This window comes from Equus asinus, chromosome 9 (assembly GCF_041296235.1).
Source record: "Equus asinus isolate D_3611 breed Donkey chromosome 9, EquAss-T2T_v2, whole genome shotgun sequence".
Classification (NCBI taxonomy): Eukaryota; Metazoa; Chordata; class Mammalia; order Perissodactyla; family Equidae; genus Equus; species Equus asinus.
The window spans coordinates 3,989,500-4,017,405 of record NC_091798.1 but is presented as its reverse complement, the minus strand read 5'-3'; the positions used below and the strand labels follow the sequence as shown (position 1 = coordinate 4,017,405).

The 27,906-nt window shown below is 39.1% G+C and overlaps 1 protein-coding gene across 1 annotated transcript; it reads right to left on the bottom strand.

Moving 5' to 3' along the window:
• Positions 1-586: 586 nt before the first annotated feature.
• On the bottom strand, positions 587-22,593 carry BTNL8 (butyrophilin like 8). Its single transcript, XM_070518182.1, is given in 6 exon segments — positions 587-912; positions 3,606-3,630; positions 3,689-3,729; positions 4,152-4,370; positions 14,985-15,129; positions 22,477-22,593. Coding segments are annotated over 6 exon segments (873 nt in total).
• Positions 22,594-27,906: the final 5,313 nt, after the last annotated feature.

Here is a 27,906-nt window from a genome sequence, read left to right as displayed (position 1 = left end):
CCAGGAGAACTGTGTGGAAGTACAGAACATGACAAGACACTCAATTCTGCCCAGATTTCCCCTGAAATAGAAACACAGTATCCGGTAGTAGACACAGGAGTGTGTAAGGTACAAACACAGCTGTGGCTCTTTGCTCAGGGAGATGAGCTGTGGGTGAAGGATGGGGGCTCTTCTGAAACTCTCCTTTGCGCCCCCACCCCACCACTGTACTGTCTCTATTTGGGGTAAAACGAGAGTTCAGGAATGTTCACACTGAAGGGAGGGACTGGCATCTAGGATCTTGTGGAGGTGGAGATGGAGGTTATGTGGGAGAAGGGAAGATGAGATGGGAGAGACTGGGAGGGAAGGTGGGATCATGGCACACATTCTCAAGGGGGCAGTATCACCCCCAAGGTGGAGAAAATGGTTCTTGAGGTAAAAACTTAATGAGGCTGAATATTATTTTATCTTGTCTTCACTTTTATTTCCTCTTTCATAAAGTCTTTTTAACTACTCTGAAACTTTTTTACTGCTGTTTTGATGTGGTCTTAGAAATTTATATGAGGTCTACAGGTATTGAAAATTCTTCTTTCCCTAATTCTGGGTTCTACAGAAAGGGCCTGTGGGGCTGACATTTCCCACGGGAACCATTGTGGGTCAGCCTGGAGAGGGCGAGGACTGTGGTCCCTGTGGTCCAGGGGATGGGCCCTGGAGCAGGGGCTGGAAGAACAGACCCAGAGGTGGGAGGGAGCATCCCTGACCCCAGCCCAGTTGGGTGTGTGAATAAGCCACGGGGCCGTGCTTGTCTCTCTCACTTAGCCTGGTCTTTGGGGAAGGAAATTCTCAGACAAATGACACCAACACACAGGACAGAGCAGAGTAATCCCAGTAAAATAGATGGCAGGCGCCAGGCTGAGGGCTGGAAAAATGTCTCTGAAAAACAGTCCACAGACCCCTCAGTGATTGCTGACTAGAAAGGCAGTTTGATTCTCAGTTAAGAAGTCATCTGATATCCCAAGATTAAAAAGGTATTTTTCTATAATTTCTCCTACACGTTTAAAATGTTATGTTTCTTTGTAAGTCTTACTCTATCTGGATTTATTTTTGTATGTAAAATGAGGTAGATGTTCAATTTCATTTTCTTTTACACAGCTGTGCCAGCATTGTTTATTTGCTCCACACACTCTTGCATGCAATGTCACCTCTGTCACATCAAGTTTCTGCTCGGGTGTCGATTTTGTTTCCTGGCTCTTCATTTTGTGCCGTTGTCCACTTGTCCGTCTTGGTTCCCATAATTTTGGCTGGCTTCATCATCACAGCTCTGGGCTATGTCTTCATATATACTAACCTAAGCTTCTCAGTTTCTTGTTTTGCTGTGTCTTGGCAATTATTGGCCATTTGCTCAGCCACATAAATTTGGGATTGACTTGTCTAGTTCTAAGAAAACTCTATTGAGATTTTCAATAGTATTATATTGAACATATAGATCAATTATGGGATAAGTGATATTTTAAAAATATGGTACCTTCTTACCTGAAAGAAGTTACATCTCTGCTCTTATTTTAGTTGTTGTTAGTGTCTTTTAATAAAGTCTTATATATCTTCATAAGAGTTTGTAAAAGTTTTATTGAATTTTTTCCTAGGTTTTTTTTTTATCATTATACATGGTATGTTGGTCTTTTTGTGGCATATAGTTATGCAATTTATTTTCTTTATTAATCTTATGAACATGAATTGAAATAATTCATCTGTGAATTCCTCTAGATTTTCAGTGTATGCCATCATATACTCTGAACAAGGAGGACATTCTATTTCTTCCTTTCTAAAAGTCGTAATTCTTTTATCAGCTTCTTCCCTTGTTGCGTGGCTGGTACTTCAGCACGGTGCTGAACAGCAATATTTAAGGTTGTCATCCTTATTCACTTATTGAGTATAAATGGCACACCATTATGTATGATGTTTGATATAGGTATTTTTAGATACTTTTTAAAAATAGTTTTCCTCTATTTCTGGATTCACAAGAGTTTTAATAATGAATGGATGTTGAAATTTATCTAAGCTTTGTTTACATCTATTGAGAACATGATAATTTTTCTCCTTTGATTAGTTAAGGTAGGAATTACATTAATATAAATTCCAATGTTGACCTTGCCTTTCATTCCAGGATAAGTTCAATTTGGTCATGATGTATTAGATTTTTTTTTATATCCTTTTGGTTTGAGTTTCCAAAAATTCTGAAAAGACTTTTATAGTTTTGTTTCTGAATAAAGTTGGTCAATACTTTTCCCTTTTCAAACTGACCTTGTTTGGTTTGGCATCAAAATTATGTTAACCTAACAAAATGACTGTAATATTTCATCTCATTCTGTTTGCTGGAAGACTTGCTGTGTGACTGAAATTTCCTGTTTTCTTGAATTCTTGGTGGATTTTGTGTATAAAACAATAAAGCTCTGATGTTGTCTTTGTGGGAAGACTTTTAAATACTCATTGAATTTCTTTCAAACATATGAGAGTGTTAAAGTATTTTTTATTATCATCACTTCATTATATTGTGGTTGGAGAGTATTGTCTGAATGATGCTAATTCCACGAAACTTTCTGAAAACCATCATATGTGTCAGTGTTTGGTGAAATTTTGTAAATATTTCACATGTGCTTCAAAATAATGATTTTTGGTGACCAAGTCCTCTAGGAATATCTATTATATCAAGGTTGCTAATTCATAGAAAATATTCTATATTGTTGCTAATTTTGTCTACTTATTTAATCAGTTTTAGAACTCATAGTATTTCAACTTCTCCTTATACTTTTACTGATATTTACTTTATATATGTTGAGATATACTACTATAAGGTGCATATATATTTAAAATTTTTTATAATTTTCTAGTGAATAAACGTTTTATGTTTATGAAATAACTATCCTAATAAGGACGTTTTTCTTAAAACTTTTTTTTCCTCTGTTAACACTAATATATTTGTTATGGTGCTCCTTTGGTTAACATTTGTCTATTATGCCTTTTCACTTTTCAATTGAATTTTAATCGAATTTTCAATGAATACCTCATAGGGTTACATTTTTCTCTCATTAATTGCAGTAGTTGAGATGTTTTTAATCCAGTCTGACATTCTCTGTCTTTTAACTGACAAATTGTCTTTTTACGTTGATTCTGATTACTGACATACTTGGATTTACATTACTTGTCCTATTATTTTTCAATCTTTCCTGAAATTATTTACATATTTATTCTGTTCTGTTTCCCAGAGTAACGTTTGAGTACGTATTTAGTAGTATGTTTTCTATAAAATGAGTAAACATTTTTTTGTTTTTGTTCCTGCAGTTGGTGTTCTTCAATTTTGCATGTGTTGACTTTGGAGGGTTGCACCATGAAGACAATCATGTGGTGAAGGAAGCACTTAATTCTTTTCCTCTGGAATGTTAAACAATTCTGTTTCCACCTAATCAAATGTTTATGATTTTATTTTTTATAGCTCATTGACCTTTGAATTTCAAAACTAATCATTAAACTGAGCAATCCTACACAACGATCCTGAGACAGAGGCTCCCATCCTCCCTCTAGGTGACCCAAGCTTCCACCCCACCCGTGCCCCTCCTCCGCGCACTCACCTCCTATCCGTATCCTGGATCCCACCTCTCAACCTTAGTCGGGGAGCTGGCTGTGTTAGCGTCTACAAACATAGGTTCTTTACCCGCCACACAAGAGGGGCCAAATTAAAACTGAAACACCAGGCTATGGCAAGGGAAGAGTTTTTGTTTTGAATGATTCCAGTCAGGAGACAAGAGTGAGCCCTCAAATTTGTCTTGTTTTATCTCGTTTCCCCGAAAGAGGGGAGGCAAGGGGTTTTAAAGGTTTTTGAGGAATGGGGCTCTTGTGTGTGTGTGTGTGTGTGTGTGTGGTGGGGAGTCAGTGGCCTTGGTGGTCTGAGCTTTCCTACCAGCCTGTGTTTGGCCTTGGGAGGCTGCTTGCAGGAAGGAGGAGGGGATGATAAGGAAGACAGGTGGGCGACCTTGGCTGTCTGTCTCCATGGCAGATGGTGGATTCTGGAGCAAAGGAGCCAGGGAGCCAGCAGGGAAAGAGTGCTTTGGTTTTAACCCCATACACACTGGGTCTAATGTAGGGGAGCTGATATCAAGGCTGGCATCAGATGGAGCATGATGTGCTCCCAGCATTTTCTTGGACTGTAAAGGAGGTCTCCCCAGCAAACAGGCTGTGTCTGTCTGTATTCGCCTTTGAGTCTGAGAGCAAATCATGTCCCTGTGGACCTTTCCACTTGACTGTGCGCTGAGGGAACCAACGTGAGGACTTGCAGGGTAGATGGATGCCTCCATCAACATATCCCATGACAGAAGTGAGAGGAGCTGAGCCCAGCGCTGGGGAGAAAACAGGGAAGGAAGGAAAGCAAGCTTGTATCCAAGGCCACAAGTGTTCTCAGCCAGATTTGTGAAGCTATAGACATAACACTCCCTGCACTCCATGTCTCCTCATTCTCTCTCTTACAGGCACCTATACAGTTATACGACTGCTATAAGCCCTTCCATGGTCTTTGTTCAGTTAACATGCATTTAACAACTGCTATATACCTGGATATTCCTAAGCACTAAATATGATGTGAATAAGACAGAACCCCTTCTAATGAGGAACTTTTCAAGAGCTCAGCTGAGGTAGAGAGAGACCTGAACTTTCAGCCATCAGAGTAGCTAATTAAACAAACAATGAGCCAAAATCAAACAGTGAAGTCTTTAATCATTCACTGTCTTAGTATATGCACATGCTGCCTCCTCCCTGCTCCATTTCCTCCAATTAAATGGCATGCTAGCCTAGGGCCAAGAATATCCTTGCAGGGGTGGGGATTATGTCACTGTTGACAGAGCCCTGAATAAGACTCCAGCAGTTTCATGGACTCTGAGGTCAGGAGGAGGATGAGGGGGTAAGGCTACTTGTGGAAAATTGCAGTGCACAGAGTTAGAGTAGGGACAAGTGTCTTCAAGTTTTCCCCCTCCTCTCCCAAACTCTGCCCAAGGCCTCAGGTAAAGAGACCTAGGAATGAAGGCACCTCAGCCAGGAATGCAGATATGTGGAAGAGCATGAAGAGCCAGGGGTGCTGGAGCCTTGCCTACAGCTAACTCTCCAGAGATGACAATGAGCTGGCTGTGCACCAAGGCTGGTGTGGAAGAGCCATGAGGCCTGTCAAGTAAAGCCTTTTTGATTGCCTATGGTCAGGCCTTAAAAATCACAGGTGGGATTTTCCTCAGGAACCAGACTCTCAGAACTCACTGACTAAACAGGGAGACAACTGTAAACAAACACGTTTCCTTGTGAAAACTGCAAATATGGGAGCATGGTCAAGTTAGCACAGAGGAGAGAGTGACTGTCAGGGAAGCCACACCTTCCTGGAGGTGACATTGCACCCTGCTGTGTCAGATAAATGAAGGTTTTGTAGGTGGACAAGATGAGAAGAGGGAGAAGCATGCCAGACCGAAGGTCAGGTAGACACCATGGTGCAGAAAGAAGACATGTCATGATGTGTTTAAGGACCTACGCTATGGACTGAATGTTTTTGTCCCCGCAAACTTTGTGTGTTGAAGAACTAACCTCCAGTGTTATGATAATGGAGGTGGAGCTTCTGGTAGATAATTAGGTCATGAGAGTAGAGCCCTCATGATGGGATTATGCCCTTATGTGAAGAGATGAGAAAAAGCTCTCTTCCCCTCTCTCCACCATCTGAGGACACAGAGAGAAGGCAACTGCCTGTGAGGAGGCAGGCTCTCAGCAGAAACCGAACTGGCCAGCACCTTGATGTTGGACTTCCCAGCCTCCAGAACTGTGAGCAATAAATTTCAGTTGTTTGATCCACCCAGTCTACGACATCTTGCTATAGCAGCCCCAGCTGACTAAGATGACCGTGAGAGTTTAGTATTTCTTTTTTTTTTTTTTAAAGATTTTATTTTTTTCCTGTTTCTCCCCAAAGCCCCCCGGTACATAGTTGTATATTCTTCGTTGTGGGTCCTTCTAGTTGTGGCATGTGGGACGCTGCCTCAGCGTGGTTTGATGAGCAGTGCCATGTCCGCGCCCAGGATTCGAACCAACGAAACACTGGGCCGCCTGCAGCGGAGCGCGCGAACTTAACCACTCGGCCACGGGGCCAGCCCCAAGAGAGTTTAGTATTTCTGCACTGTGATGTGCAAGAAAGGATGTGTGTGAGATGAGGTCTGAGAAAGTGCAGAGGCAGACCATCGAGTGAATGCATTAATCCAAGGAATGTGGACCATTGCCATGTAGACTCTGAGGGCAGTGTAGCCCTGGAGGGCTATTAACTGGCTTCCAGCAGGTGAGTTATAGCCAAACTTGCATCTTAGAGAGCCTCCCAGGCAGCAACAGAGTAACCAGGAGGCAACCACTGAAGTTACTCAGGTGAGAGACGAGAAGGGTGAGAGAAGAGAAAGGGTATCAGAAAGTGAGAACCAGTAGCAGAAGCTATTTGGGAGTTTCATTCAAAAGGATCAAGTGAGGGGCCAACCCCATGACCAAGTGGTTAAGTTCGTGCTCTGCTTTGGCAGCCAAGAGTTTCACCGGTTGGGATCCTGGGCACGGACATGGCACTGCTCGTCAGGCCATGCTGACGTGGCGTCCCACATAGCATGGCCAGAGGCACTCACAGCTAGAATATACAATTACGTACTGGGGAGTGGGGGGTGGGGCTTTGGGAAGAAGAAGAAGAAGAAGGAAAAAAAAGATTGGCAACAGTTGTTAGCTCCGGTGCCAATCTTTGGGGCAAACAAAGGATTAAGTGGAGGCTGAAGAATGTTTAACCTGACCTCCAATTTTATGACTTGAGAGACAAAGGAGCACATCCCCGACATGGGTGATCTCAATTTGATGATTTGTTTTCGCCCATCTTCCCACTCCAAACAGAACTTTCCCTCCACATGCTGCACTCTGATATTCCCCAAGGTCTAGACCAGTGCACAAAGACCAATAAATGATTATTGAGTGAATAAATGAAAGCAAGATTGATGGTGTAAGCACTAAGAAAGGGGGTTCAAGTAAGATGGTGTAGACTTATCTCTACCTGCTCCTCTCACTAAGTAAAAGGATAAACCCTAGAAATAGCACGAGGCAACCACAAGAGAACTTGAAATGTGGAAAGAGAAAGGTGGACTCCTAAGGACCCAAGACCGGAAGAACAACACAACAGCAGAGCATCTTATAGTCCACCCTGTGCCTAGGAAAAGAAGGTGGCACAGGTGGGCTCACTCCTCTCCCAGATCACTGATAACACCAGATGGGCCCAGAGGTACCTGCAAAAGGATTGAGCAGGAACCCCACTGACAAGAGGCCATGGGAATAGCTCCCGTCCCTTTGGACCGGAGACTCCCTTCCCTCACCCAGACACACGAGGGAGTCTGCCCTTGGGAAGCACCTTCTACTCAAACAGGCAACACCAGGACAAATTAGTGGGATCCTCAGCATCACCAAGTAGACTAAGCAGACCAAAATGGTACAGCAAAGGCTCTGAAAATTATCTTGTCCCTGGAAACACAACTGGCAAAAGTAGACCAGAGACCTGAGTGCTAAGCTTAAGGTGATTGCCTACTAAAATAGAAGCCTTAAATAGGATCCAAGTCTTAACATAAAAGCCAAAATGTCTGGGTTTCAACCAAAAATTAGCTATCATACAAAGAACCAGGAAAATCTTATCTTAAAGGATAAAAGACAATTGACTTAAGCCAACACCGAGATAAACCAGATGTTGGGGTTATCTCATAAAAGCTTGTTAGCTGTCGTAAAAATGCTTCAGCAAATGACTACAATTTCTCTTGAAACAAATGAAAAAATAGAATATCTCATCAAAATGAATTTATTTTAAAAAAGGATCAAATGGAAATTATACAAGGAAAAATACAATAGCAAATAAAAAACTTACTGGATGTGCTTAATACTAGAGTTGAGGTGACGGAAGATAGAATTAGTGAACTGGGGATAAGTCAATAGAATTTACCGAATCAAAACAACAGAAAGAAAACAATTTTTTAAAAAAGACTACACCTCTCAGGGACCTTAAAAAAATAGCCAACATTTGTATCATCAAAATCCCAGAAAGAGAGGAGAGAGATCGTGCAGCTGAAAAAGTATTTGAAAAAAATGATGACTGATAAACTCCCAAATTTAATGAAAAGCATGAAACAACAGTTTTGAAAAGCTGAGCAAACGCCAAGTGGGACAACCCAAAGAAATTCACTCTTAGAAATAGAAAAACTAAGCTTCTGAAAACTAAGATGAAGAAAAAATCATGAAAGCAACCAGAGAGAAAGGATGTACTGTACATACAGGAACATCGATTCGAATGACAGCAGATTTCTCTGAAGAAACATTAAAGGCCAGAAAGAAGTGGCACAATATCTTTTAAGTGATAAAAGGGCTGTCAACAGGAAATCCTATATCTGGGAAAACTCCTTCAGAAATGAAGGAGAAATCAAGACATTTCCAGATGAAGGAAAACTAGAGAATTTGTTGCTTGCCAACCTAGCCTTAGCCAGCCCTGGTGGTCTGGTGGTTAAGATTTGGTGCTCTCATCACTGCAACCTGAGTCCATTTCTTGTTCAGGGAACCACACCACCATCCGTCGGTTGTCATATTGTGGTGGCTGTGTGTTGCTGTGATGCTGAAAGCTATGCCACTGGTATTTCAAACACCAGCAGGGTCACTCATGATAGGCAAGTTTCAGTGTAGCTTCCAGACTGGGACAGACTAGGAAGAAGGACCTAGCCAGCCACTTCTGAAAAAACTGACCATGAAAACCCTATGTATAGCAGTAAAGCATTGTCTGATATAGTGCCAGAAGGTGAAAGGATGGTGCAAAAAGACTGGCCGGGGTTCTATTCTGCTGTACAGGGTCACTAGGAGTCAGAATTGACTTGATGGCACTAACAACAAAACCTAGCCTTAAAGAAGGGCTAAGAAAATTCTTCAAACAAAGAAAATGATAAAAGAAAAAATTTTAGAACATCAGGAAGGAAGAACACGCGAAGAGCAAAAATAAAATAGACTATTCTCATAAGTTTTGAAAATTCACTTGACGGTTGAAACAAGTTATAGCACTACCTGACATGGTGCTCAAAGCAGTGTTATTTTAACAGTGGAGAGGGAAAAGGGACCTGAGTGAGATTTCCAAATTTTTCTTAAAGTGGTAAAGTGTTGATACCAGTAGACTGTGATCAAATATTTATGTATATTGTAATATCCAGAGTAACTGCTAAGAAAACTATACAAAGTGATATGCTCCAAACATTACAAATCAGTCAAGATAGGATCCTAACAAAAAATGTTCTAGTAACCCACAGAGGTCAAAAAGAGAGAAACAAATGAAGGGAAAACAGAGGGAAAGAGCAGAAATAAATGGCATGCTTAAGCCCTAAATCTCAATAATTACTTAAATGCTACTGGTCTAAATAAATGAATTAATAAATCAATTAAATGTTGGAAATTGGCAGAATTAGGTTAGAAAATAGCCCAAGTCTATGCTGTCTATAAAAAACTCATACCAAATACAATGACATAGGTAGGTTAAAAGTAAAAGAATGGAAAAATATATCCTATTGTGTTCACCCCCCAGAAGCAGGATGGACCATCCCCTCCAGCCTTGCTCAAAATTTGGTACAGATGTCAAGACCAATGACATCATACGTGCATCAAGAAGGTATGATAAAGGTTACTACTCACATCATGAGGCTTTCTGGGGAGACAGAGCAGGCTCCCCAGCAGATCTGAAAATGGCATGAGAGCAAAGATAGGAGACTGGTTTGCTTTTTACTGTGGTTAGAGGGGCAGGTTGAGGTATAGTTTCCTTCACATGTGGGTCAAGGATTCTGGGATTTGAACTCCTTGCTGAAACCAAATGAAGGCGTGTCAGGGATATTTTTATCAGCTCACCCAGATGTGGGCAAAACAGGAAGGGAGTGGAGTATGGATTGAAAGCTGTCAGCGTTAAAGTATCAAAAAATGGAGTCAGACTCTTTATTACATATACCATGCAAACGTTAGTTTAAATAAAGCAGGCGTAGCTATATTAATACCAAATAAAGTACATCTCAGAACAAAGAACATGACAAGAGACAAAGATAGACATTCCATAATGATAAGAGGAGGAACACACTAAGAAGACATAACAATCCTAAATATGTGTGCATCTGACAACAGAATATTCATGAAAACAAATCCACAATTTTAATTGGAAATTTCAACACCTCACTCTCAGCGACTGATAGAATTACTAGACAGAAAATCAGCCAGAAAACAGGGTATCCGAACACCACAATCGACCAACAGGATCTAAATGACATTTATAGAATACTCTTTCCAACAACAGTGGAACACATATTCAAGTGCCAACGACCAACATTCACCAAGATAGATCATATCTTGGCCTGTAAACGAATACCAACAAATTTGAAATAAGTGAAATCATACAGAATATGAAACTTTCCCAGACAAACAAATCTGAGGGAGTTCATCACCACTAGACCTGCCTTATAAGAAATGCTGAAAGGAGTTCATGCTGAAATGAAAAGATGCTAATCAGCAACATGAAAACATACAGAAGTATACAACACACTGATAAAAAAAATACAGAGTCAGATTTAGAAAACTCCAATTCTGCAACAGGATGCTGTGTTACCCACTTAACTAGAGTATAAAGGTTAAGGGAAACGAGTATTAAAAATAACTACAGCTAATATAATTTGTTAATGAATAAATAATCTAAAAAGAGGTAAACTGTGACATCAAAAGTACAAAAGGGGAGGAGTAAAAGAGTGGATCTTTGTAGGCAATTGAAGTTAAGTTGCTATCAGCTTAAAATGGACTGTTTTATCTATGAGATGTTTTATGTAAGCCTCATGGTAATCACAAAGCAAAAACGCAGAAGATTCACAAAAGACGAAAAGAGGGGAATCAGCGCATATCACCATGGAAAATCTCCAGTTCACAAAGAGAAGAAGCAAGAGAGAGAAAAAGAAAAACTGGAAGTATGAAACAGCCGGAAAGCAATTAATAAGATGGCATTAGTTAGTCTTTGCATATCAATAATTACTCTACATGTAAATGGATTGAAATCACCAATCAAAAGGCACAGATTAATTGGATGGCTGATAAAACAAGGCTCAACTATATGCTGCCTACAGGAGACTCACTTCTTCTTTAAGAACACGCATAGGCTCAAATTGAAGACATGGAAAAAGATATTTCATGCAAGTGGAAACCAAAAGAAAGTAAGGATAGTTATATTTATAGCAGAAAAAATAGACTATAAGCCACTCAAAGCTATCTATAGATTCAATTCGATCTCTATCAAAATTCCAATGATATTTTTCACAGAAATAGAAAAAACAATCCTAAATTTGTGTGTAGCCAAAAATGCCCTGAATAGCCGAAGCAATCGTGAATAAGAACAAAGCCAGAGGAATCATACTTCCTGATTTCAAACTGTACTACAAAGCTATAGTAATTAAAATAGCATGGTCCTTGCATAAAAAGAGACACATAGACCAATGGAATTGAATCAAGAGCCCAGAAATAACCCTCCTGCATATACAGTCAACTAATATTTGACAAGGGGGCCAAGAACGCTCTATGGGGAAAGGAGAGTCTCTTCAACAAATGGTGTTGGGAAACTGTATAACCACACAGAGAAAAATGAAATTTGACCCCTATCTTACCACTCACAAAAATTAACTTGAAATGGATTAAAGACTTAAATACTTACCTGATACAGTAAAACTCCTAGAAAAAACATAGGGAAGAAGCTCCTTGACAGTGGCGTTGGCAATGATTTTTAAATAGACACCAAAAGTACAAGGAACCAAAGTGAAAATCAACACGTTGGACTACATTAGACTAAGAAGCTTCTGCACAGCAAAAGAAACCATCAACAAAATAGAAAAGACAACCTACTGAAGGGGAGAAAATGTTTGCAAATTGTATATCAGATAAGGGAGTAATATCCAAAATATACAAAGAACTCATACAACTCAACAGCAAAAAAATATAGACAATCAGATTAAAAAATAGGCAGAGGAACTGAGTGGATATTTTTCCAAATAAGACATCCAAATGGCCAACAGATACATTGAAAGATGCTCAACATCACTAATCATCAGGGAAACACAAATCAAAACCACAATGAGATCACCTCACACTTGTTAAAATGGCTATTATCAAGAAGATAAGAGACAACAAGTGTCGGTGAGGATGTGGAGAAAAGGGAACCCTCATACACTGTTGGTGAATGTGTAAATTGGTTCAGCCACTGTGGAAAACAGTACGGAAGTTGCTCAAAAAATTAAAAATAAAACTACCATATGGTCCAGCAATTCCACTTCTGGTTATATATCCAAAAGAAATAAAAACAGGATATTGAAGCGATAAATGCATTCCTGTGTTTATTGCACCATTATTCACAATAACCAAGATATAGAAATAACCCATGTGTCCATCAACAGGTGAATGGGCAAAAAAGATGTGGTACATATATACAATGGAATATTATTCAGCCATGAGAAAAAAGGAAATCCTGCCCTGTGTGACAACATGGATGGATCTTAAGGACAATACGCTAAGTGAGAGAAGTTATACAGAGAAAGACAAATACTGTGTGGTGTCTCATATGTGGGATCTCAAAAAAACTGAACTCAAACAGAGAGTGGAATGGTGGTTAGCAGGGGTTGCGGGGTGGGGGAATGGGAGAAGTTGTTTAAGGGCACATACTGGCAACTAGTAGTAAATAAGTCTTGGAGATCTAATACACAGTACAATGATTATAGACAACAAAACTGTACTATAAACATTAAATTTACTAAGAGGCTAGATCTTAATTGTTCCTACCACAAAAAGAAATGTTAATTATTTGACACAATAGAGGTGTTAGCTAATGCTACAATAGCAATCATATTGCAATATAAATGTATCAAATCAATATGTTGTATACCTTGAACTTACACAATGTTATATGTCAATTATATCACAATAGAAAATTATTTGACCATAAAAAAGAAAATGAGGTAGATACATATATACACACACACACAATAGAATATTATTCAGCCATAAGAAGGAAATTCTACCATTTGCAACAACATTAATGAAACTTGAGGACATTATGCTAAGTAGGATAGTCAGACAGAGAAAGAAAAATACTTTATGGTATCACCTATCTGTGGAACCTAAAAAAGCCAAACTCATAAAAACAGACAGTAGAATGGTGTTTATCACGGCCTGGAGAGTGGGTAAATGGGAAGAAGTTATCTAAGGGTACAAACTTGCAATTGGTAGATAAATAAGTATTGTAGATCTAACGCACAGCGTAGTGATTATAGACAACTATACTGTAGTATAAACTTCAAAGTTGCCACAAGACTACATCATAATTGTTCCCACCACAAATAAGCAATGATAATTATGTGACATGATAGAGGTGTTAGCTAATTCTGCAGTGGCAATCATATTGCAATATATAAATATATTAAATCAACGTTTTACATCTTAAATGTACAATGTTATATGTCAAATATATTTCAATAAATTAAAATTTTTTTTTAAAAAAACAATCAAACAAGGAAATTTTAAAAAAAGGGCAAAAGATCTGACAGATGGTTTGCCAGAGAAGATTTACCGATGTCAAATAAGCATGTGAAAGGATGCTCTATGTTATATGTCATTAATGAATTGTAAATTGAAACAACAATAAGATGCCACTACATACCTATTAGAGTAGCTAAAATCCTAAACACAGACAACACCAAATGCTGGTGAGGATGTGGAGCAGCGGGAACTCTCGTTCATTGCTGGTGGGAATGCAAAACGGTATAGCCAATTTGGAAGAGAGCCTGGCAGCTTCTTACAAAACCAAATATACTCTCACCATACAATCCAGCAATTACACTACTTAGTATTTGCCCAAATGAATTTAAATATACGTCTGCACAAAATCCTGCACGGGAATGTTTATAGCCAAAACGTGCAAACGACCAAGAGGTCCTTCAACAGGTAAATGGATAAACAAGCTGATATATCCATACGATAGAATATTATTTGTTGATAAAAAGAAATGAGCTATCAAGATAAGAAAAGACATACAGGAAACTTAAATGCATATTGGCAAGTGAAAGAAACCAATCCGAAAAGGCTACACACTGTATGGTTCCAAGTATATCAATTCTGGAAAAGGCAAAACTATGAGACAGGAAAAAGATCAGTGGCTGCCAGGGGGTTAGTGGGGAGGGAAGAATCGGTCAATTTTTTTTGTAAACCCAAAACTCCTCAAAAAAAAATAAAGGCTAAAAAAACTCCCTCAACATACTCTGATCATACAATCCAGCAATTGTGCTCTTGGGCATTTATCCTAGAGAAATGAAAACTTATCTCTATACAGAGACCATGGAAGCCTTATTTGTAAAAGCAAAAAACTGGCAACAATCTAAACATCCTTCAGTGGGGGAATGACCAAACAAACTTGGTCCATCCCTACCATGGAACACTATTCAGCAATAAAAAGGAACAAATTATTGATACAGGCAGCCCAAGGGCATGATGTTGAGGGGAAAAGCCAATATCGAAAGGTCATATAGTGTATAATTCTATTATGTAACATTTGAGAAATGACAAAATTATGAAAATGGTGAAGAGATTAGCAGCTGCCAGGGACTGGGGAGGTTGGTGGGTAAGGAGAGTCAACGTGACTAGAATTCTCCTTCAGCAGCGGGAGGTCTTTGTGGTGATGAGATAGATCTATATCTTGATATTGCAGTGTTACATAAATCTACACATGTGATAAAATAAGATAGAACTATACACAACACAGAACAGTGTAGGATCTTGCCTTCTAGCGAAATGACCTAAGATTTGTAAAGAAACTCCTTCTTCAACAAACTGTTTATAAAGTCCCAGATGGTTCTAAGAGACAATTAAGTTATGAGTTCTCCGAAATAAGCAACTGATCTGACACCTGCAGCCCCAGATGGCCGCCTGGTCATTAACCTGGGATCTGAACCAGCAGCCATACAGGCCAGCATCCAAGGGAGTGACTTCCTCCAGCCTCAGGGAAACATGACCTTCTGCAATGGAGTTCTTCACCAACTCAGAGAGGCCAGGTAAGTTTTCAGAGGCATGAGAGGCACTTTCTGAATGCAGACCCCCCGACTAGAGGAGATTCTACCCCCACATTCTCTCCTCTGTCCAGCTGCTTTACTAAAAACTCACAACAGCCCCTTTTCCATCTTCTTTGCTAAAAATTACAGATGACCCCTTTTCTAATGACCCAGGAGGGAGATATGTAGTAATGAAATCTCCAGTTGGGGCAGTTTGTTTCCCTTGGGCACAGATTCTGTTCCGTAACTGTGTTGTGGCTGCAGTGGAGAACGTCTCTGCGCGTAAGTGAAGCGTTTACTTGTGCTTCCTTGTTTGACTCATCTACTTGAACGGCTAATTCTGAAAGCCGCACGATGACACTGTGGCAAGGAGGCTGGCAGTTTTCATCTCAGAGTCTCACTCTGTAGGGCATTCATGCTCTGATGTGTCCTTTCCACGGAGTGTATCTTACACACTTGTGTAGTACTTTTCTTTTTTTCACTTTATAATTTTGACCTTGAATCCTGCTTCATCCAATGCTTTCTGAACATGTCTTACCTTCAGTTTGTTTTATTTTTCTGGGTATAATTTTGACCTCACCCTCATTTTGAAAATGTCTTCACCATCTTGTTTCAAGTGTGATAATCGTTTTCTGTGAGTTTCCCCTAAAGGACTCTCAGTTCCCTGGGGAGAAGCCCTGTCTGTTTTGCTTAGCCTGGCCTGCCCCTTGTCCAGCACCGTGCCCGGCACAGAGCTAGGTTCTGGAAACAATGAAGACTCTTTGAATAACAAGCACCACATTTTCCCCCACTAGCTCATTTGTCTAACGATCACTTTAGTAATTTTCCTGCTGTAAATCACACTTACTATTTTGTCATGATTAGATTTCTTCCTAAGAGAGATCAAAAAGCCCACTCCCTTTGGCCTCTAGTTACACGGCTCTTTGATTGGGAAGATCTCTTGATAAATTCACATGCATTCATTTATGATATGTGCATATACGTGTGGGGGTATGTATGTACATCATAGGAAAGTGCATCATGCGTGAATTTTCAAATAGTTGAATACTTCTATTCTAGCAACAGTTATTTCTTACTTGAAATACATTTTATAAATCTTTCAGAAATATATTTCACTTATGCATTTTGAAGGAGTGTCTCATGAAATGAAATGTGGTTTTGCAGCAGGATCTCTATCCAACGGCTGACCTGGCCTAGCAGACCCCAAGCCCTGCCCCTCACCCCACCCCTGAGTCCTCCTGCAGTGGGAGGGCATCGCCCCTGCCTGCTGGCAGTGCCTCCTGGGAACCTGGCCTCTGCCTCCCTGCTGCGGGCTTCCTGTGCCCTTTGGAACCTGCTCAGTCAAGTGACGGGAAAGCCAGAAGTGCTGAAATGTTGACAATCCTGGAGGCACATCTCACCAGTGGGTGCAAGAGGCAGAGGATGTTGGGGTGATTCTGAGCTGCTCAGAAGGTCCCAGTAGGACTGAGTCCCACTTGCCCACAGCAATAATCAGCTCATTAGCACACCTTTTATGGTTTTCCTCCTTTCTGGCTTCACTCTCCCCACTCCCTCACTTTTGTTCCCAGAATCACCTCCTAAACAAGCCACCTGCAGACGGGCCTTGTCCCTGGTCTGCTTTGGGGCCTCAGCCTAGGTCAGCCTGGCTGCTATTGGTGCTGCCGTCAGGGCTGGTGGGGGGCTCTCGAGCTAAGGGAACATGGTCTGGAGTCTCTCTGTTCCCCTGTCCAGCCCTCGCGTTGTCATTTTCCTTGCCCCTTTCCACCCTTTTGACTCTTCCTTCCCCCGGGGACCAGTGAGGAAATGCTGCTGTTGAGCACATACTCTGTGCCGACAGAGCTCTGTGCTCCACGCTTTGTATACATGAGTCGTGGAATCCTCACAACAGCCCTGTGAGGACATCATCTCCACGTCATGATGAACAAACTGACACTTAGAGAAGTTATGGGCCACAAAGCTCATAAGCAGAGGACATGGGCTTTTTAAAACACAAAATCTTTCTGCTCTGAGATGATTTCCCTGATGCTCTGCTCCCTCTCCAGAAAACAGACAGCAGTCAAAGAAGCGCCTCAGAAAATGAAGGAGAATTCATTTAAAAGAGTTTCTCTTCCGAGCAACACGTATGGATTTTGTTGTGTGAAGACAGCATGTGTTGTGAAGCCCTTATTTCCTGCTTCTTAGCTTTGTTTAGCAGACAGGTGGCAAGATGGAACCGGCACAGGGAGAAGGTGAAGACAGTTAACTGAACCTTTTACAGCCGGACACCGACGACTCAGAGACCTGTGTTCTGCTCTAAGCAGCAGCCTTCTCTGTAAATTTTTTTCAATTACTCGACGTCCCATATGCTAGGCTTTGTGTAGTTGGTAACTGACAGAAGTGAATTTCTGCCCAGGATAAGCCAGAATCCAACTTATCCTTACTTAAAAATCAAAATACCTTCTCCCACCCTGTCACATACTACAGGGGTTTCCAACTCAGCATGTCCACAGCTGGGCACACTGTCTGCTCCCCAAATGTCCTTAACTGGGTCTCCTTCCACCCAGGCACCCAAGTCAGAAACCAGGGTCCTCTACTCCTGATCTCCCCACCAAACCCCACAGCCCACCTGGGACAGACAGCTTATTCACTAGAACATCCTTAGTGTATCCCTTCTCCACTCCTGTGGCTTCTTTCAGCACCCCGCTCCCAATATTTGTGGACTAGTATCATAGTTTCCACAGTACCTGAGTCCTTTGTGCTGCCCCGTCTCTTCCACACTCTGACGTTGGTAGATGCCAGGCTTTCACTAGGAGATGCGGGGGAATGCAAACAACAAAGATGCCCCCATCCCATTGCACTACAATCAGTGGGGCTACAAAATTCAAATTGAGACAGAGAGCAGTCAGCCTGAAAGGTTTACCTGACCCCAGCTTGAGGAGACTGAGAGCCAAAGTGAGCAGGAGGGCCATGCATGTGTCCTGTGGATCAGTCTCACTCCATGGAAACAGATGACAGCAGGGACGGGTGAACGGGTGAGTTAGAGAGAAGAGGAATCAGCACAGCTCTCTAGGCGAGGAGCCATGGAGAGGCTGAGCGTGAGCTGTCAGGTAACTGCACTGTTCTTCTTAGAGTCTCCCTGACATGGACGTGGCTGTATGTGCTAGGAGAGTGGGGAGTCTGGACTTTGAACCATTGCACTTACCGCCAGGCCATAAGCATCTGTCTCAGACCCAGAAAGCAAATACAGAAAGTGAGGGTAGGGCTGACTGGGAAGGGATTTTATCCTGGGTCAAGACTGTGCCCTGGGTGGGTGGCACGGGAACATCACATGCAGGGATATTTTTGTCCAGTCTGGGCAGGCGGAGCTGTATAGGGGTGAGGATCTAGCCCTGAAAGAGAAGTCATCCCAGCACAGGGTAGTGGGGTGTCCAGGCAAACATGCCATGCTCTATGAGGAACTAAGAGCAGCTGAGACTCACATTTCCTGACACAGAGGTAATTCTGCTTCTAATCATGAAGCCAGATGGTGAAGAACAAGACAAGGCTTTGGTCTGCAAGGATCCAAAGAATTGGGAAAGGTACCAGCGCAGGTTCAGGCACGGGGGAAAGGCAAAGACCCCTTCACTTGATCATTCCGTAGGTACGCTAAGCCCAGGCCCCCACAATGAGAGACTCTGCACTTTTTTCAAGTCCATAGAAATTCACAGAGTGACCACTCACTATATCAGAACGCAGGTTCCCACAGACACCACCACGGAGAACACATGCTCTGACCATAATGTAACTAAGGCTCAAAGTAAATGAAAAACATAGGAAACTCTATACACTTAGAAATTGTTAACAACACAATTTAAATAACACCTGTCAAAAAGTAATCATAATAAAAGCTAGAAAGAATTTAGAATAGAACAAAAATGAAAGTACTACATTTAGGCTAAACTCCAAAACACTGACAACACCAAATGACAGTGAAGATGTGGAAAAACATTCTCATTCATTGCTGGTGGGGATGCAAAGTGGCACAGCCACTTGTGTGTTTTATTGAATGATAGTTCACATGCGATTGCATATGTTAGTTTCAGGTGTATGACATAGTGATTTGATACTTTTATACAGTACAAAATGATCACCATGATACATCTAGTTACTATTTGTCACCATACAAAGATATGTTTGTTTTTTAGGTTCCACACATAAATGAAATCATATGGTATTTGTCTTTCTCTGTCTGACTTATTTCAGTTAACATAATATCCTCTATGTCCATCCGTCTTGTCGCAAATGGCAAGGTTTCATTCTTTTTTTATGCCTGAGTAATATTCCATTGTGTGTGTATATATATATATATATATATATATATACACACTACATCTTTATCCATTCATCTGTTGATGGACACTTAGGTTGCTTCCATGTCTTATCTATTGTAAATAAAGTTGCAGTGAGCATAGGCGTGCATATATCTTTTTGAATTAGTGTCTTCATTTTCTTCAGATAAATACCCAGAAGTGGAATTGCTGAATCATCATTTGTAATTTTTTGAGGAGCTTCCATACTGTTTTCCACAGTGGCTGCACCAATTTACATTCCCAACTGTGCACAAGTGTTCCCTTTTCTCCACATTCTTGTTAACAATTGTTATTTCTTATCTTTTTGACAATAGCCATTCTGGCAGGTGTGACGTGAAATATTAATAGGTTTTGATTTGTATTTCCCTGATGATTAGTGGTGCTCAGCATCTTTTCATGTGCCTGTTGGCCATCTGTATGTCTTCTCCGGAAAAATGTCTATTCAGATCCTCTGCCCATTTATTAATCGAATTGTTTTTTTGATATTGAGTTGTATGAGTTCTTCATATATTTTGGATATCAACTTCCTATCGAATCTATCTTTTGCCAATATTTCCTTCTGTTCAGCAGATTACTTTTTTGTTTTGTTGATGGTTTCCTTCACTGTGCAAAAGCTTTTTAGTTTGAAGTAGTCCTATTTGTTTATTTTTTATTTTGTTGTCTTTGCCTGAGGAGACATATCCAAAAAAACGTTGCTAAGACCAATGCCAAAGAGCTTATTAGCTATGTTTTCTTCTAGGAATTTTATGGCTTCACGTCTTTCATTTAAATCTTTATTCTATTTTGAACTTATTTTTGTATATGGTGAAAGATTTTGTATGGTGTATATGGTGTACAGTTTTATTCTTTTGCATGTGGCTGTCCAGTTTTCTCAACACCATTTATTGAAGAGAATGTCTTTTCCCATTATATATTCTTGCCTCCTTTGTCATAGATTAATTTACCATATAAGCATACGTTTATTTCTGGGATCTTTTGTGGTTCCATACAAATTTTGGGATTATTTGTTCTAGTTCTGTGAAAAATATCATTGGTATTTTGATGGGGATTGCATTGACTCTGTAGATTGCTTCAGGTTGTATAGACATTTTAACAATATTAATTCTTCCAATCCATGAGCACGGTATATCTTTCCATTTATTTGTGTTGTCTTCAATTTCTTTCATCCATGTCTTATAGTTTTCAGAGTACAGGTCTTCCATATCCTTGGTTAAATTTATGCCTAGGTATCTTATTCTTTTTGATGCAATTGTGAATGGAATTGTTTTCTTAATTTCTCTTTCTGATAATTTATTATTAGTGTACAGAAATGAAACAGATTTCTGTATATTAACTTTGTAACCTGCAACTTTACTGAATTCATTTATTAGTTCTAGTAGTGTTTTTGTTCTTTTTTCTCAGGAATCCATTGGCTATTTGGGGTCTTTTGTTGTTCCATATAAATTTTAGGATTCTTTCTTCTATTTCTGTAAAAAATGTTGTTGGGACTTTGATAGGGATTGCGTTGAATCTATAGATTGCTTTAGGAAGTATGGACATTTTAACGATGTTAATTCTTCCAATCAAAGAGCACGGAATATCTTTCCATTTCTTTGTGTCTTCTTCGATTTCTTTCAACAATGTTTTATAGTTTTCAGGGTACAGAATTTCACCTCTTTGGTTAAGTTTATTCCTAGGTATTTTATTCTTTTTGTTGCAATTGTAAATGGGATTGTATTCTTAATTTCTCTTTCTGCTACTTCGTTGTTAGTGTATAGAAATACAACCTATTTTTTTACATTGATTTTGTATCCCGCAACTTGACTGTATTCCTTTATTGTTTCTTAAGGTTTTTTAGTGGATTCTTTAGGGTTTTCTAGATATAAGATCATCTCGTCTGCAAAGAGTGACAGTTTCATTTCTTCTTTTCCAGTGTGGATCCCTTTTATCTGTTTTTCTTGCCTGATTGCTCTGGCTAGGACTTCCAATACTATGTTAAATAAGAGTGGTGACAGTGGGTATCCTTGTCTGGTTCCTGTTCTTAAAGGGATAGCTTTCAGTTTTTCTTCGTTGAAAATGATAGTTGCTGTGGGTTTGTCATATATGGCCTTTGTTATGTTGAGGTATTTTCCTTCTATACCCATTTTATTTAGAGTTTTTATCATAAATGGATGCTGTATCTTGTCAAATGCTTTCTCTGCATCTATTGAGATGATCATGTCGTTTTTTTTCTTCATTTTGTTAATGTGTTGTATCACGTTGATAGATTTACGGATGTTGAACCATCCCTGCATCCCTGGAATGAAACCCACTTGATCATGATGTATGATCTTTTTAATGTATTGTTGTATTCGATTTGCTAGTATTTTGTTGAGGATTTTTGCATCGATGTTCATCAGTGATATTGGCCTGTAATTTTCTTTTTTTGTGTTGTCCTTGTCTGGTTTTGGTATCAGGATAATGTTGGCTTCGTAGAATGAGTTAGGAAGCCTCCAATCCTCTTCAATTTTTTGGAAGAGTTTGAGAAGGATAGGTATTAAGTCTTCTTTGAATATTTGGTAGAATTCACCAGGGAAGCTGTCTGGTCCTGGACTTTTATTTTGGGGGAGGTTTTTGATTGCTGTTTCGATCTCCTTACTGGTGATCAGTCTATTCAAATCTTCTACTTCTTCTTGGTCCAGTTTTGGGAGGTTGTATGTTGCTAAGAATTTATCCACTTCTTCTAGATTATCCAATTTGTTGGCATATAGCTTTTCATAGTATTCTCTTATTTCTGAAGTATTTCTAAGGTGTCCATTGTAATCTCTCCTCTTTCATTTCTGACTTTATTTGAGCCTTCTCTCTTTTTTTCTTGGTGAGTCTCGCTAAGGGTTTGTCGATTTTGTTTATATTCTCAAAGAACCAGCTCTTGGTTTCATTATTTTTTTCTATTTTTTTTTAGTCTCTGTTTCGTTTATTTCTGCTCTGATTTTTGTTACTTCCTTCCTTTTGCTGATTTTGGGCTTTGTTTGTTGTTCTTTTTCCAGTACCTTTAGATGCGCTTTTAGATTGCCTATTTCGGATTTTTCTTGTTTGTTGAGGTCGCCCTGAATTGCTATAAACTTCCCCTTAGAAACATTTTTGCTGTATCCCTCAGATTTTGGCATGTCGTATTTTCATTTTCACTTGTCTCCAGGAATTTTTTGATTTCTCCTTTGACTTCTTCATTGACCCAGTCGTTGTTGAGTAGCATTTTTATTAATCTCCACATTTTTGTGGCTTTTCTGGTTTTCTTCCTGTAGTTGATTTCTAGTTTCATACCTTTGTGGTCAGAAAAGATGCATGGCATTATTTCGATCTTCTTAAATTTATTGAGACTTGTTTTGTGGCCTAATATGTGATCAGTCCTGGAGGATGTTCCATGTGCATTTGAAAAGAATGTGTATTCTGCGGTTTTTGGATGGAATGCTCTGTATATATCTGCTAAGTCCATCTGGTCTAATGTGTCCTTTAAGGCCAGCGTTTCCTTATTGATCTTCTGTTTGGATGATCTATCCATTGGTGTAAGTGGAGTGTTAAAGTCCCCTACTATTATTGTGTTACTGTCTATTTCTCCTTTTATGTCTGTTAATAGTTGCTTTATATATTTAGGTGCTCCTATGTTGGGTGCTTAGATATTTACAAGTGTTATATTTTCTTGTTGGATTGTTCCCTTTATCATTATGTAGTGCCCGTCTTTGTCTCTTGTTACAGTTTTTGTTTTAAAGTCTATTTTGTCTGATATAAGTATTGCTACCCCCACTTTCTTTTCTTTGCCATTTGCATGGAATATCTTTTTCCATCCTTTCACTTTCAGTTTGTGAGTGTCTGTAGGTCTGAAGTGTGTCTCTTGTATGCAGCATATACATGGGTCTTGGTTTTTTATCCAATTGGCCACCCTATGGCATTTGATTGGAGCATTTATTCCATTGACATTTAAAGTAGCTATTGATAAATATGTATTTATTGCCATTTTGTTACTTTTTCTTTCTGGGTGTTTTGGTAGTTGTTCTCTGTTCCTGTCTTTTTCTCTTGCTCTCTTCCCTTGGGGTTTGATGGCTATCTCTAGTAATATGTTTGATTTCTTTTGTCTTACTTTCTTGTTTGCTTATTATATATTTCTGATTTGTGATTACCATGAGGATCCTATTTAATATTCTATGTATATAACAGTTGAGTTGTATATGTATATATCGAGTTGATAGACTCTTTAGCTTGACCTCTTTCTAAAAGCTCAACTTTTTCATTCCCCTCCTCCCACATTTTATGTTTTTCAAATCATATATAGTCTCTTGTTTAGTGGGTGTCTCTCCATTACCTCTTATCATTGAAATAGGCTTCTCTAGCTGGGGCAGCCTTAATCCTCATCACAAACACTAGTTTGGCTTCTGGCAGCATAAGGCTATATCCTTAGGATGATCCTAGCCCCGTGAGAAAGCCCAATCCTGCTGGGAGAATTTGTTGTTGGTTCTAGCCAACACCTGATAATGGGCCCTCGACCTCCCTTTCTTAGCACATTTACTAAAAAAGGCTTACAGTTGTAAATCCTGCCTATGTAACTTTAAGGTATATATGTATCTCCTCTAACTCAAGAGTGTCTTTCCTTAGAAATGTAATCATTAGGAAGGATGGGGCCTCTGTCTCCCAGTCTCCATGAGAGGACAGAATCATAACTTTGATAGTTGCCAGCCAGCAGACCCAGTTGGCCTAATGTCATTTACACCAACCAATCCTTTGTAATTTTTCACTTCTCTGACTTGCCCCCCTTGCTCATTCTCCCTTTGAAAATGCCCAAACATCTCTGCACAAGTCGGAATGGATTTCTTTCCCCTACTGTCAGTAGTTAACTGAATATAATCTGTTTTGCCACTTTAACTAATGTCCAACTGTGTTTATTTTTGACAAGAGCCTCTAAAAAATTTTAAGAAGAGGAAGTAATGTGAGTGGCTTTGCATGTGGGAGAATCACTTTGTCAGTGATATGTAAGTAACGTGTGTTTTATGAGAAAGCCAGGAGAAGAGAACCTACAACAAACATCCTAGTAAATAACACTGAAGAATAGCCCACTGCGGTCAGACAAGGTGGGGTGGCCCCTAGCATTGTATTTCACTGTGCAGAGGAGCTTGAAGCTAGCCCACAAGCAGGAAAAGGAAATAAATGGATAACAACTAGAAATTTAAAAAATAATACAGTCATTATTTTCAGATGATACTTTGAGTGTAAAAAATCCAAAAGAATGAACAGATAAACTATACAAGTTAATAGGAATTTTTAGCAAAATTTCTGGATACAGAATATGTAAAAGTAATATATAAAATACATGTCAGTATCCAAAAATAAAAGTTTAAAAAGTTATAATTTATATAAACATGAAAAAATACCGAGTGCCCAGAGATAATATAACAAAAACCATACAAAAATTTTACAGGGGAAATTATAATACTTTATTAAAAGTTCTTAAAGAAGACCTAAATAGACAGAGAAACCTACCTTGGTGATGGTTTGTAAGATGGAAGATTAAAAATTGTAAACATCAATTCTTGCCAAATTAATGTGTATTTTCATTGTAATTTCAATCAAATCATAACTAGTTTTGTTTTTGAAATTTGGATGGCTAATTCTAAAGTTTATATGAAATGTAAAGAGAAAAGAATAGTCAAGACTATTCTATTTAATAATTAAGACAGTTATTATTTAGTAATAATCCAAGAAGACATACCAAATCAAGACGTCTTATAAAACTATTGTAATAAGACATTGCGGTGTTGGCACAGAATTTACCAAATAGAACAATGGCCCAAAAGAGAGTTCAGAAACAGATCCATATTTGGACACCATATATACTAGAAATGGTATGGAAAGGATTATTTTTTCAATCAACGCCGCCAGAATAATTGGTTTAGTACATGGGAGCTTAAATGGTCCCACTACATCACACTATACATACAAATCAATTCTAGGTGATTTAATTACCTAATGTTAAAGACTAGATTATAAATCTTATAAGAAAGTCCTGAACTTACAATGGTTTGACTTATGATTTTTTGACTTTACATTGGTGCGAAAGCAATATGCGCTAAGTAGAAACCATGCTTCGAATTTTTAATTTTGCTCCGTCCTGGGCTGGTGATGTGTGGAACAATCCTCTTGGGTGATGCTGGGCAGCGGCAGCGAGCGCAGCTCCCAGTCAGCCGCGACCACGAGGATGAACAACCAACACACTGACAGCCGTCCTGACCCACACGGCCGTGCTGTTCCACTTTCAAAATAGTGTTCAATAAATTGCACAAGACATTCAACACTTTATAATAAATATGAAACAGGCTTTGTGTTAGATGATTTTGCCCAACTGCAGGCTAAGGTAAGTGTTCTGAGCACATTTCAGGTAGGCTAGGCTAAGCTAGGATGGTCAGTAGGTTTGGCATAGTAAATGCATTTTTGCCTTATGATATTTTCAGCCTCCAGCACATTTACGAGACATAACCCCTTCTGAAGGTGAGAAAGATCTGTATAGGATAAATTAGAGAATATCTTCAAGATAGGGAGGGATTTCTTTAATAAGAAAAGAAAAGCACTAACCATAACAAAATGAATAAATTTGACCATATTGAAATTAAGAACGCTGTTCGACAAAGACACTATAAAAACAGCAGGACTACAAAGCTCAGAGGGAGGTGACATTAACAGCACATTATCCACAAATGATTCACGTGCAGACTATGTAGAACCTCTCCCAGACAATAAGGAAAAGACAGATGACCCAAGAGAAAAAGAGGCTAAAACAAAGGAAGCAAATGAGGAAATCCCAATTTCCGTTGAGGTTTTTGGATTACAGATTATTTGGGAGTACATCGTTTAATTTTGAAATATATGAGGATCTTCCAGATGTGATTCTGTTGTTCGTCTCTATTTTGATTCTGTTTTGGCCAGAGAACACACTTAGTACATTTGTTATTTTAAATTTGTTAAGGTTTGTTGATGGCCCAGCATATTGGTTCCGTGTGCACTTGAGAAGAATGTGTATTCTGCTGTTGGTATGTGGATTTTCTATAAATGCCACTCAGGTCAACCAATAATGTTGTTCAAGTCTTCTACAACTTTGCAAATTTTCTGTCTGACAGAGAAGTGTTGCAGTCTCCTAGTAGAAATGTGGATTTGTCTATTTCTCCTTTCAGTTCTATCAGTTTTGTTTCATTTTTTTTTTTTTTTTTGAAGCTCTGATGTTCAGAGCATACATGTTTGGAATTGTTATGTCTTGGAAAATTGAACTTTTTCTCCTTTGCAGGTCCTTCTTTATCCTTGATAATTTTCCTTATTCTTAAGTTTACTTTGTCTCATATTAACACAGGGACTCCAGCTTTCTTTTGATTAGTGGTTATGTGTATATCTTTTTTCTTCCTGTTACTTTTGAACTACATATTTAATTAAATTTAAAGCAGGTTTCTTATAAATAGCACTTAATTAGATTTTTTTTAATCCAATCTGACAATCTTTTAAATTTGGTATATATATTTAGACCACTTACATTAAATGTAGTGATTGATATGATTGAATTTAGGTCTACCACTTTATTATTTATTTTCTCTTAATTTCCTCTGTTTTTTCCCTCTTTCTTTCCCTCTATTGGATTATTTGAATATTTTTCATTTTGCATTTAAATTTATCTATTGGCTTCATAGTGGCTTCTCTGGGGATTACAATATACTTACCTAAATTTTCACACATATTAGAGTTAATATTTTACCACTTCAAGTAAAGTGAAGAAAGCTTACAAACACAGAAGTGCCTTTGCGCTCCCCCTTTATGTTACAGTTGTCATATGTATCACAGTCATGCACATCGATCGCCCTACCATTCAGAATTACAATGTTTGCTCTCAACTGTCAGGCATATTTAAAAGAACTCAATGAAAGAAAATAGCCTATTCTATTTACCTAGATATTTACCATTTCTACAGCTCTTCCTTCGTTCCTAATGTTCCCTTCAGCCCAGAGAACTTCCTTTAGCATTATTTTAGAGCCCGTGTGCTGGCGACAAGTCCTCTTAGTTTTCCTGCCTCTGAGAGTGTCTTTATTTCTGTCTTTATTCCCCATTCCTGAAGGATATTTTTGCTGCATATAGAATTTTGAGTTTTCATGTTTTTTCCTTCAGCAGTTTAAAGATATTTTCCACTCTCTTCTGGCTTCCACAGTTTCTAACAGGAAATCTGGTCATTCAAATCCTCGTTTTCTCTTGCTGCTTCCAAGACTTTTTCTTGTCTTTAGAATATTGAATTCCCACAGTTGTTCCACTTAAGGACTAAATACAATGTGTAGATTAAGAAGGAAGAACAACTCCTGTATCCTGTTGTTAGAAAAGAGAAAAAGAACATTATAAAAGGGTGAGATGCCTATAACTGGGAGAAATCTGTGCTGGCTTGACAGCAGAGGGAAGGGATTGGC